We start from the raw sequence: 13,404 nt of genomic DNA on the forward strand, positions 1-13,404 counted from the left end.
CAGGTAGAATAACATTGATGATGGAGGCATTTGTCTCCTCCTCCCCATCTTCTCAATGAAGATAATCTCTTGGAACTTAAGAGGCCTCAACTGCAAGGGAAAGTAGAGGCTTCTTTGCACCAAAATTAGACAAGATCAACTTGCAATTATCATGTTCCACGAGACAAAATGCTTTAGTGAAAGAATTGATACAATCACTTCCAAGTGTTGGGATGAAGCTCAATATAGTTATTGATGTAGTGGGACTAGGTGGAGGCCTAACAATTGTTTTGAACCCCAAATGAAGTTCTCCTTTCAAAATTATTTGGAACCCCAAGGATCCTAATTACCAAGTTTAGACATGTGGGCTCGATAATGGGAGTATTCATATCCAATTTTTATTGCCCCCATATTCCCAATGATAGGGTTCATTTTCTTAGCAATTTAAGCAATATGCATAAGATCATGTTGGGGATTCCATGGATTATTGGTAGTGACTTCAAACTCATCACATCTTTGGAGGAAAAGAAAGACAATGTGAATATATTGGATCCTAATGCTAACTGATTCAAAACCAACATGCAACAATTGAAACTTGTAGATCTAGAAACAATATATGGAACATTTTCTTGGAACAATCGAGGTGTTGAAGCTCAACCAATATCCTCCCATCTGGATCAATTTCTTGTCACTGAATCCTTGTTGGAAAAAGACTTGTTCTTGGAAGCATCCATCCTTCCTTAAAGGGGCTCAAATCACTGACCAATTTGTTTTAGTTTAGTTATCAAATCATGCCCCCAAAACTATTCTTTTATATTTGAAAGCTTTTGGTTAATGGACCTACATTTCAAGGAGAAAACAAAGCAATGGTGGCTTGAAGCAAACCACACAAAGGGTCCCGTGATACAAAAAATTCAATTTCAACTCAAATAATTTAAATGTTGTATAAATTAATAGAACAAAGATGAGTTTGGCAACATATCTCAATCTAAGTGAGCTCTAGAGGAGAAAATGACCAATCTCCAATAAAAAATAATATTCGAGGGTATATTGGAACCATATGCTAAGGAGGAGGAAACCCTCATCAACCAGATTGAGGAACATCATGTTTAGGAGGAAATCCTTTGGTGACAAAAATCTAGGTTCATATGGCTAAAGAAGGGAGAGAAAAATACAAAATTCTTCCATAAATCAATGATTAATCACTGAAGAAAGAACCAAATATCCTTTCTTAATGAGGTTGATGGAAGTTGAATATTGGAGCATAAGGACATCGAAAGGGGGTTAGTTGTTTCCTAAAACTGTCTCTTCAAAGAACCCCAACCGGATTGTGACGAGGCCATTTCTAATATCTCACAAAATATTCCTTCCCTCATTGTCCGAGAGAAAAATGAGACCCTCATGTGATTGATAAGCACGAAGGAGGTTGAATTTGTTGTCATGGGAATGTAAAAAAAAAAGGCTCTTGGGAAGGACAGATTCACCACTAACCTCTACCAACCATGTTGGCCTTTCTTGAGACACGAGATTTGGGAAGTGGTGGAGGAGTCTCGTAATTCTACATCTATCCTTCCAGCTCTTAGTGACAACATTAATGGCTCTAGATCCAATGAAATAAAAGGAAGATGAACCCAATGGGTTTCTCCCTATTGCCGTGTGCAACACCATTTACAAGATAATATCTAAGATCATTGCCAATAGACTCAAGTTGATCCTTCCAACCATTATTTCCAAAGAGCAGCTAAGCTATGTAAAAGGGCATCAAATCTTGGATGGCATAACAGTGGCTTGTGAAATTATTCACTCACTTCAACAATCCAAAAAAGTTATGATTATAAAACTTGACTTATTGAAGGATTTTGACAAGCTCAGATGGTATTTTCTTCGATGTATGCTTCTAGCTTTTCGTTTTTCTTTTTCCTAGACCAGGTGGATCCTCTCCCTCAACTCTTCGTATTTATTCTTCATTATCATCAATGGCTTCCCCCTCGACCACCTTTAACTCTTCTAGGGGGATTAGGAAAGGTGACACCCTATCTCCATTTCTTTTTATCCTTGTAGCTGAAGGCCTAGGATGCTCTATCAAAGATGCGGGACTAGATAGAAAGATCCACAAGATTGTTCAAAGAAGAAGACCCAACCTCCCATAAACAATTTGTTGATGATATAATGTTGATGGGATGCTCCATGGTCAAGGAAGTGTTGGCGTTCCCAAGAGGTCCTGGAAGAATTCATGGATGCTTTGGGAACAAAGATCAACCTGCAAAAGTCTAAGATCTTCTTCTTAAATGCTTTGTTGGCTATTCAAGATCATGTCACAAGGATTCTTGGATATGAATGTTGTTTGCTCCTTTCCAAGCATTTGAGTGCCCTCCTCATGGTGAATAACCTGAAGATCAAACCTTGGACATACCTTATTCAAAAAATAACTAAGCACCTTGAGAGTTGGACGGTTCATTCTCTCAACCTTGCAGGTCAACTAGTGTTGCTTAAATGGATGCTCCAAGCCTTTTCTATTTAATACCTCTTTTCTTGACTTGGAGCTCCCAAATGCATATTAAACTCCATATGATCTCTTCAATGCTCCTTTATGTGGGGAGGCATATCTACAAAAAGGAAATGGACTCTTGTTTCCTAAGGAAACTTGGACTTCCTAAGGCAAGGGGATGGTTAAGTCTTCGTGATCCCAAAACTTTAAGCATGGTACTCGGAGCCAAACTACTTTAAGCATGGTACGGGGAGCCAAACTATGGTGGATAGGGCTTCATAGAGGATGAGAAATTTCACACAAACTCTAGAACAAAACTACACTAGCGGAAAACCAACTCAAAAATGTGTCTCCTCCATTTGGAATCTTGCATGTTCAGGAAAGCACTTGGTTCAAAACCACTACTTTTGGGATGTACGTCTCCATTTGGAATCTTGCATGTTCAGGAAAGCACTTGGTTCAAAACCACTACTTTTGGGAAGTACGTGATGCGAAGATGGCTCAATTTTGAGATGAATCCTAGCATCAGTTCCCTGGTCTGGCATCGCTAGTTCCCTCGTCTGGCATCCCAAGAGGATCCCCAAGATCTTTGCAGAACAATGAAATCTCATCAACTCGTCTTGATCGTGAACTATTGGAGGGGTTCCTCCTCATAAACAAATTGGAACCTTTGGAATACTATGGAGTCTTGGAACTTTAGGCTTTTTCTCCATGCCAGGAATCAACTAGAACAAATTTTACTGCAAAGCCATATTTCCCAGTCGGAAGACCAAGATAAATTACGATGAGGTTACTCTTCTAGGGGGCCTTTTCACCGTTAAAGAAGCTTACCATAGTGAAGCTAAGCACGCTCAGACTCCAAGCCTTCAGATTTGGAATAAACAGCTGTGGCCAAAAGTGGTTCATTTCCTATGGTTCCCTGCTCATCGAAAACTCTGACATGGGACAGGTTGTTGGCATGTGGCTTTGAAGGTCCCTTAATATACTTTCTACAATCTGGAAAGAAAAAAGCGAGCGACTGAGAAGACCAAATATGTGAAGGAAGAGCCATTCAAATACCTTCCAGTTCACCCTCCATCCACTTCGTGAAAATAAATCAGGGTCATGTCCAGCATTCGTAACCGGAAGGGAGAGGCATTTATTTAAGGGCGGACCAGTCATTCTCCGACGAGAGAGGGAAGGGTTCGTTCTGCTTACAGAGCAGCGAACGTGAAAGGCATGGCAGGGCTGGTTGTTTTGGACGTTGAAAATGGTATCATAATGCCATTATTATCCTTCCCAGAATAAGACCAAGCCTGCTAACGATAAGAATGAACGAAACGAAAAGGAGTGGGTTCTGTCATGACACCCAGGAAGACAATGAACATCTATTCAGTAACTATCCAATCATAAATGACACATGGCATTGAGTAGCACCCTTTTTATGTCAATCTTACTAGAACCCATCTAATATTCTTAAAACTGTTGGAGGAATGGAGCTCTTCTCTTTTCTCAAACTCCATTTTAAATAGACGCGAAATCCTCACACCAAGATTCATGCTTTTGACCATAGGGAAGGAATAGAACAACAACATTTTTAAAAGTCAAAGTCACTCAGTGGAAGGAATAGAACAACAACATTTTTAAAAGTCAAAGTCACTCAGTGGACTCTCTAGTAGTGACTTTTGAATTACCTACGAGAATCTATTTTATTCTCTTAGTATCTTGGGAAACTATTGACCTAGAGGCTTTTCCTACTAAAGATCTTATCTTTTAGAGTCTACCACTATCGTTTAGAGTCTACCACTATGGATGCATGATAGTGGGCCTTCACCTCCTATGAGTAGACCTTCATTCTCCTCCCTTACATTGGTCTTTTTCTCTTTAAGGCTTTGTTCTAAGGGTAAACAAGGAGATGTGGGTTTTGGAGATGTTTTTTCTTTCATATTTTGGAGCTTTTTTTCATCTCTATTTTGGGCACATGGGAATCAATAGCATCAACACAATTAAGCTCTTTGCATTAGAATTTGGCTTAAGGCAAGATCTTCTCTTAAATATGCCCTCAAGGGGATTCCTAATTAGTGGTCATAATGGTTCACAAACTCCTATGTGGTTCCTCTCCCATTCAAATTTCCCATAGATGGTGTTTGGAAAATTTTCTATCCCAAATTGCTTTCCTAATCTCTCAAATTCTCGTTGTTATTCCCTTTCATGTTCAGTGTTCAGGGAACAAAGTGGTTGACAAACTCATCGATGAAGGCTATAAATTGCAATCCTCGATAATTAATTGCACCTAGGAAGCTCTTCCATACTCTCATCTCAAATAATATTGCTCTGGTGTTACTCAACATGATTCTTCTCCCCCAATCAGGGTGCCAACGCAATGAAGTGAGGTGGTGACTAGACATGGAGCCTAGGTAATGCACCAAGGCTGCCTCTAACATGCCCCTCATGTCAATCATTAAAGGATTATATTGAAGTCTAACCCACCACCCTACATGGCATATCATATTGAATGTGTTCGTGTGGGAGATATCTCCAGAATCATTGCAAGAGTTTTCTCAGCCAAGTTCCTTGGAAAGCTTGCCATATATATTTTGAAAACTACTCCTTGGTTATTTCCTTTGATTACTATGATTTTTTCTTGCAAACTCTCAATGTATAACTTGATGGTGGAGTGTTTTCCCTGGGCCTTTCTCCTACCCTTTCCTATGACATATTTTGGGGAGGAGCTCTCTATTTCTTTTTCTAGCTTGCACAGTGCCTTGTTGGATGGTATCCTTGGGTTTCTTGGCCTAAATTTTCGTGAAATTTTCTCCAACCCTTGGCCTTGGTTCACTTTTGTCTAGCTTGAGTATTCCTCCCTCTTGCTATGATGATTCACTAGAGAGTTTGCCATGGGTGAGGTGATGGAGGAAGAGGGAATAGGGGGATCTCGAGCACATTTTAGGGATGAAGTGTTAGTATAAATCTATTAGTCACACACACCACTACGTATTTAGGTTGAAATTAGCATACTAGGAGCAAATGCTAGGCAAGAGAGGCAAAGAAACCCAAACCCAAAAGAAATGAATGAATTGGTTACATGGATCACATATACGGTCAACCCAAAAGTGCATTAGAATCATTATCTCTGTAAAATTGATTTATATTAGTATATAAAGCTTTCAATGGGAAAAGTCTTGGTGGATTGGCATGAGTCGAGGGATAACATTATGTAAAAGTTGGATGAGTTGAAGGAGGTTCTTCTTGATGTCAAAGGATGACTACAATGCTTGGAGTTGGACTCACCTGTAGGCCCAACGATCATGCCCTCTACCAAATAGGCCAACCATCCCATTGACTTGGATACTTCTCTGTCTACCCAACTTTCAAGTTCTATTAGTCAATTATGTTACGTTGCTTGGTTTTTAAGTGTTCGTAGTCTTCTTTGTCTTTGCAGTTTTAGTTAGTCGTGCTTGGATATGGGTTTGCAAGGTTTTTTTTGTCACATTAATGTCGAACTCAAATCAAGGCACTTCATTCTCAATTGGTTTTCCCACTTGTGTGATAGCTCTCATAGTCGTAGTCTATCTATTATATGTTTTGAAAGTTTTCTTGGAATATTTTTTGATCTAATTTGGTAGGGATTTGTTGGAATCACAAATTTAAGATATGAACTCTCTACAATCCCAGTACTCCAGGGTTTTACAGGGTGTTGAATCCATATATAGAATCAAAAACCGATTTTAAATTTAAAAGATGAAAATCTCACCATTTTTTCATTAAATTCCAACCAAAAACTCAAAAACCTATAATATTTAAATAAAGCTACTCACATATGTTTTGGCTTTGGTTATTTTAAGCTTGGACATAAAATCAATTATTCTATATTTAATCTACTTCTTGAATCATAAACCAAAAACTAACCTCTTAACATTTTATACTATATCTAATTAAAAGATATTATTTTAACTTAAAAATAATTTAATAAATAATAAAAAATAAAAATCAACTCTTTGAATAAGAGTAAAGAATCCTTCTTCTTTTAAGCTATTTTGCTTCATATCTCTTTTACTTTCCTCACTTAAATAAAATTAGACTTTTTAGAAAAATGTTATTATTAAAATCTAAAAGTTCAATCAAGTTGCAGAAATAGTATTTTACTTGGAGTTGTCTTTAGAGCGATTTTTTGGATTTTCTGGTGCCGGAATTAGGTGGAAAAACTTGAGGTGAAATCTTGATTTATGTTATTTACTCTTTTTTTAACTATGTATATATATATAGATTAACACCCTGAAAAACCCCTATGGCCATTGTGTAGGGTTACTCATCAAGCTTGTGATTTCAATAAATTCCTCCTTAATTTTAGAGAAATTACACTGTAAACCAGAAAAACTTTCAAAAAATTGCACAAAAAACAACTTAGTTTTACTTGATATTAAAAATAATATATATTTAATTGCATTTTAATCATAACTATTTCATTATTATCATTAAAAAAACAAATAAATAAATAAAATTTACTCATAAAAATTTATGATAGCATATCTAATTAATTAATTAATTAGAACTATCTTTACTTCCATGAGATATTTATAATTGCATGGCCAGTTAACTAAAACTAGGTATTAGTTTTATTTAATATATATTCACATATCTCTAAATTTACTACTAATCTCAGTAATGTATTAGTTCAGTGCAACACTACTAAATGTATTAGTTCAACCATATATTTTATATATTATATTGAATTATATTCTGTTATAATTTTCTTTTCAAACGCATGAAATTTTAACATCATCCATGCAAGAGTCGGTATCAGGTCATCGCTGCATATTCGTTTTCATGTTCAGATTGTTAGTTTTCAGATTGCATAGATACGCGTACGCGTCTACTAACTGTTAAAAAAACAAAAAAAGATGATTTTTAAACTAAAAAATAGGATATTTTAGAAAAGCTTTAAAAAGGTAATTTTTAAAGCATTCAGCGGCAAAAAGGTAGAGGTAATAAAGACAAGTGGATGGACGGCCCTCAGTCACGCCAAAAAGTACCCGTATACAATTTTGAATGTGGTTTCCTTCTTTACTTGTCCTTGTAATATCTCATTAGGGCTTTCCTTCCTTTTTAATGTTTCATAAATAATCGAATTGTGCCTCGAAGGCGGCAAGGTGGTTTCAACAAGGTTCAAGCGGTACTTTCTGCTATAAAAACCTATCTGGGTGAAACTACAGCTTCAGGATTTGTGGCATCTTGCTGCTGCTCCATAGTTAGGAAGCCAAGAAGATGGAGGGAACACAATTTGGCTCCCAGAAAGAAGAAAATATGAAGCCACAACAGATGGCCTCCATGGAAAAAGAGGAGATGGTTGGAGCTCCGAACGAAGAAAGAAACAATCTGCAGGCCAATTCTCATGGCAAAACGCTCAGGCGGATTGATTCCTTAGACTTGGAGTCCGTTAAAGTTTCAGGAATGGCTAATCATGGCTCGGTTAGTATTAATAATGGTTTTCATATTGTAATATAAGGCGGGAGCTCTGAACTTCAGCTAATTAGGACTGTATAGGACGTTTTTAAGCTCTAATTGGGGCTGGCTGTGATTTGTATGATTTCTATAAAGTTTGCTTCACAGTGAGATTGAACTTGTGAAAACCTGGGTACAAAAGAATTGAAACGTTCCTTAGCACAGGATTCATGGATTATATAGTTGTTGAAACGTTTAGATTATTTACCGTTGTTGTTTCTTCTTCATAGGTTTCTGAATTTAAGAATCTAGTAAGGTTGCACCGAATTGAAATTAATGTTAGGTGAAACCATAGAAGTTAGCTGTGATACTCAGTTTAATCTGAGTGTTGATTATTGTGTTTTTTTCCTCTTTCTCTGCAGAATCTGATCACAATGAGCGCCATTTTGCACCTGGCATTTCAGAGTATTGGGGTGGTTTATGGGGACATAGGGACTTCTCCCCTTTATGTGTTTTCTAGCACTTTTACAGATGGAATCCGTCATCCAGATGACATTCTCGGTGCTCTGTCTCTTATAATTTATTCACTCACTCTTTTGCCCCTTGTAAAATATGTTTTCATTGTGCTTTGGGCCGATGATAACGGAGACGGTATGTGTCCAATGATTGCAAGTATTTCTTACCTTTTGGTCTCTATGTATATAAGATATTGTGAAGCTGGATTAAAATTAGTCGATGTCAGGTGGGACGTTTGCACTTTATTCCCTGATATGCCGCCATGCAAAGGTGAACGTTATAGCGAAGCAACAAGCAGAGGACAGAGAACTTTCAACATATAAGCTTGCTACACCCAGTAGACAGCTCAAAAGGGCTTTGAAGATAAAAGAAGTTTTAGAAAAAAGTAATGTAGCTAAGACAATTTTACTCATGCTGGCGCTTCTTGGTACCTCCATGGTTATTGGAGATGGTGTCCTCACTCCTTGCATATCAGGTCTTGGTCCTCCCCAATATCCAATTCCAAAAAACAGTACTATACCTGTTAAATATTTACAATACAGACCATCTTATATTTACTGATTCTGGATTTTAATGATATTGAAGGGTAATCTTATTCTTTATCTGCATGCAACAGTTGTATCAGCGGTTCAGGGAATACAGACTGTCGACAAATCACTCAGCCAGGGTAAGTACGCTCATGAATGTATTTGTGTTCAAAATTGTAATGACAACAGTGGAATTAAATTTAAATTTGGGCTTGCAGAGGTGGTGGCTATGATATCTGTGGCGATCTTAGTGATACTCTTCTGTCTTCAGAGGTTCGGAACCCAAAAAGTTGGTTACTCATTTGCTCCTGCTATTTTGATATGGTTCTTATTTATTGCCTTTATTGGAATCTACAACATCGCCAAGCATGATGCGAGCGTCTTCAAAGCTTTCTATCCCAAATACATCTTTGATTACTTCAGAAGAAATTCAAAACAGGGTTGGATTTCACTTGGAGGAATAGTTCTATGCATAACAGGTATGCAGTATGCTTCCAGCGGTCCGAAAATTTTATTTAGAGGTTATCAAACCTAGCCATCATTGCTGACTTAAAGTATGTAGCATGCAAAAATTTATTTAGAAATTATCAAACCCTGTCTTCATTGCTATGAAGCATGCATAAATTTATTTAGAAAATACGAAACCCAGTCATTATTGCTAACGTTAAGTAGGGAGCATGCAGGAACTGAAGCTATGTTTGCAGATCTGGGTCATTTTTCTGTTCGTTCAATTCAGGTACAGGACATTGATGTTTTTTAAGTACTAAAATTAAGTTTACAGGCATTGATGTTTTTGAAGTACTAAATTGCTACAGGGCATTGATGTATTTGAAGTACTAAATTGCTACAGGGCATTGATTTATTTGAAGTACTAAATTTAAATTTACAGTTGTATTTAGATTTGAAGGATATGAATGCAAGTAGACTGATGATGTTTGTGGTTTGTTTGTGGTTCATCAGATTGCTTTTTCTGGAATAGTGTACCCTGCTTTAATCTGCGCATATCTGGGCCAAGCTGCGTATCTCATGAAGTTTCCTGAAGATGTGGCACAGACTTTCTATAAGTCAACTCCAAGTAATTTTTCTTATTCAAGATGGATTGTTATGTTTATTTGTCTGGGTTCTGTTTAGTTTGTCCATGTATATGACATTTATGGAGAGGCTTGCTAGTTTTTCATTCCTAGAGGTACTTTGTAGGCGATTTTAGAGAGATGTTTGCAAATATTTTCAGGAGAGGTTTGCGAATTTTTTCATTCTTATAGGTACTTAATTCATTAGCATAGATTGGATAAAATGAATCGATATTAGTGACAACGTTGTTGCTTCTTCAAAATCAAAATCCAATCCTCGTTGCAGGGTTTATTTGGATTTCTTTTTGATAATTAATTGCAGGGTTTATTTGGATTTCTTTTTGATAATTAAAATCTAATTAGTTCTATTTACAGGAAGAACTTAGTTAAGGTGTATTTTCATTTGTTTGGATCTCTAAGTAACTAATTAGCTCTAGTATGTTATTTTGACCAAATTTTGAAAGATGAAAAACTGTTTTGCATCTTGCAGATGCTGTATATTGGCCGATGTTTGTGGTTGCTGTTATTGCTGCGGTTATTGCAAGCCAGGCTATGATTTCTGCCACTTTTTCTATCATAAAGCAATCCATGGCCCTTGGTTGCTTTCCGCGTGTTACAGTTATCCACACTTCATCTAAATATGAAGGCCAGGTCTACATACCAGAAATCAACTTCATCCTCATGATTGCATGTGTTGTGGTCACCGCTTCCTTCAAAGATACAACCAAAATCGGCAATGCATATGGTATGTATTAAATTGATTTTAACACCTAAAGGATCAAAGGATTAGCTTAACGGTTGTAGTCAATATTACTGAGTATTTGACTCCTTAACACTGTAAATAGGATGTGAATCATGTTATGGCATTTGTGATATGAAACATTTAATTTAAAATTTCATGAAATAATTTGCATTCCTTATGTAAATTGAATGCAGGCATAGCGGTTGTTGGAGTTATGATTGTGACTTCATCCTTGCTCACATTGGTAATGCTTATAATATGGCAAACTCATCTAATTCTGGTCCTAATCTTCGTCATTGTATATGGGGCAATAGAGTTGGTTTTCTTCTCAGCAGTGTTGTACAAGTTTCCCCAAGGGGGATACCTTCCGTTAGCTTTTGCTGCAGTGTTGTTACTTGTGATGTATGTGTGGCATTATGTCCATGCAAAGAGATATGCCTATGAGGTGGAGCAGAAGGTGACAACAGAATACATGTTAAGCCTGGGTGTGACCAAAGTTCCAGGAATAGGACTCCTATACACAGAACTAGCACAAGGAGTTCCAGCAATATTTGCACATTTCGTCAGAAACCTCCCTGCCATACATTCTGTCCTTGTATTCGTCTGTGTCAAGTATCTGCCTGTGAATACAGTTCCAGCTGGAGAACGCTTTTTATTTCGCCGCGTTGGTCCCAAAGAAGAAAAAATGTACAAATGCATTGCTCGGTATGGGTATAGAGACAAACGGACAGGGAATGTGGAGTTTGAGAATCAATTACTGGAATCCTTGAGAGAATTTATACTGTCAGATAACATATACACTCATGATATCAATAATCGACCTGAGAGTGAAGAAAATAATTGTGACCGTCCAGAGAGTATAGTTGATATTGGGACGGTCTCTGAAAATGCAGTCATGGATGCCCGCACCATGGAGAGCCTCCAGGAGGAGTTGGATTTCCTAGAAAATGCAATGCAATCAGGTGTGGTATATTTGATGGGAGATAGCGAGGTTATTGCAAGCGAAGATTCATCGTTGTTCAAACGATTCATAGTGAACTATGCATATGACATTTTGAAGAAGAATTGCAAAAAAGGACAAGCTGCTTTGGAGATTCCACACAGAAATCTTTTGCAAGTTGGCATGACCTACTATATCTGACCCAGATTACATCTGAAACTCAACTCTCTGATATTTTTGTATATAGACTTGTATACTGAGCTTTTGCCCAAGGATCTATGAGTGCAGATACAAGCTATTATTGAAATTCAAATTTATTTTATTCAACATTTTTAATTTTTTTATTGGCATTCTGCCTTAAAATTGTATATATAAAATAGGTGCGCTGAGATTTATTGAATTTTATTATTATTATTATTTTAAATATATATGATATAAATTTTATATTAAAAATAAATATAATAAAAATAAAAAAATGTTTTTTTACTTAAATTTATATTATTTTTTAATATTAAAATATTTTGTTTAAAATTTACAAATTGCAACCTAACGATAATAATATTTTTTATTTTATTTTTTTAAATCATTCATATAATTGAAATCATAAAAATAAACACAAAATTTCATTTCAAAAAAGGGGTTAACACTTTTTTTTAAAATCGTCCGTATAATTGAAATCATAAAAGTAAACACAATTTCAAAAAGTGCTAACACCTTTTTTAAATCATCTATATAATTGAAATCATAAAAATAAACACAATTTACACAATTTCAAAAATAATGTTATAAATCATAAGAATAAACACAATTTCAAAAATGGTGTTAAAAATGTAAAAATGTTGAATAAATAAAATTATTTTTCAATAATAACTTGTAAACATAGTTATATCCCTAAACAAATGCTCTGTATATGGACTTACATACAGAGATATCACAAAATTGAGTTATAGATATGATCCGGTGTAAAAAGTTTCTGTGGAATTTCCAAAGCAACTTGGCTCATTTTACAATTTTCCTCTTCAAAATTGTCATATTGATAGTCCGCTATCAATGTCTTGTAATAACCTCACTATCTCTCGGCAAATATACGACACCTGATTCCTTTGCGTTTTACTCGCGCTTTCCGATTGTATAATTATAAATAATATTATTAAAAAATTAATATATATCAATTATAAATAATATTGTTAAGAATTAGAATAGATCTCATTGTGATGTTTTCACTGAAGGTAAATATTTATTTATTGTATTTGAACAAACTGAATATTATTAAAATTTATATCATTAATTATTTTTTATTAAAGTTATATGGAGAGTGAAATGTCAAAATGATGGCAATAATTATTTTTTATTAAAGTTACATGGAGAGTGAAATGTTAGAATGATGACAGTGTTACATTTCTCATATATCAAGTAGTTAGGGTAGGTGGTTACCTAATCCTAACTATTTTCTTGGAGATTTATTTCCAACGGAGGGATTAAGAGGATAGGCATATCTGAGATCAAAGAAAGATTTTATTTCAAAATTGTGCTAGAAGAACAGACAAATTTAAAGAGCTAAGTTTGGTTAAGACCAGATAGTTGTTATTATTCAAGACTATAAGTTTTAAGGAGAAATCCAGTGAGAGGATAGCTTGGGGGGAGACTCTGAATAGCGAGGTTGGAACAACAAGTCTCACAGTTGGAAGGAAAACAAAAAGATTGGGGGGAGACTCCAGCTG

General features: G+C 35.9%; 1 protein-coding gene across 1 annotated transcript; it reads left to right on the forward strand.

Moving 5' to 3' along the window:
* The first annotated feature begins 7,559 nt into the window (after positions 1-7,559).
* Positions 7,560-12,000, forward strand: LOC149240021 (potassium transporter 5-like). The gene is made up of 9 exons (XM_089373611.1): positions 7,560-7,915; positions 8,311-8,539; positions 8,631-8,879; positions 9,021-9,071; positions 9,150-9,410; positions 9,615-9,667; positions 9,892-10,006; positions 10,492-10,746; positions 10,938-12,000. The coding sequence occupies exons 1-9, from the start codon at positions 7,712-7,714 to the stop codon at positions 11,882-11,884; spliced, it is 2,364 nt and encodes a 787-aa protein (XP_089229737.1). The 5' UTR covers positions 7,560-7,711; the 3' UTR covers positions 11,885-12,000.
* Positions 12,001-13,404: the final 1,404 nt, after the last annotated feature.

This window comes from Pinus tabuliformis, chromosome 8 (genome assembly GCF_031772625.1).
Source record: "Pinus tabuliformis cultivar Carrire ecotype Pingquan chromosome 8, CPIR1, whole genome shotgun sequence".
Classification (NCBI taxonomy): domain Eukaryota; kingdom Viridiplantae; phylum Streptophyta; class Pinopsida; order Pinales; family Pinaceae; genus Pinus; species Pinus tabuliformis.

Bases quoted from the DNA above. Each gene is read 5' to 3' on its own strand.
- LOC149240021 (XM_089373611.1), top strand. From the start codon at position 7,712: ATGGAGGGAACACAATTTGGCTCCCAGAAAGAAGAAAATATGAAGCCA. The intron at 8,540-8,630 runs GTATGTGTCCAA...AGTCGATGTCAG, and splicing joins GGCCGATGATAACGGAGACG to GTGGGACGTTTGCACTTTAT. The intron at 10,007-10,491 runs GTAATTTTTCTT...TGCATCTTGCAG, and splicing joins TTTCTATAAGTCAACTCCAA to ATGCTGTATATTGGCCGATG.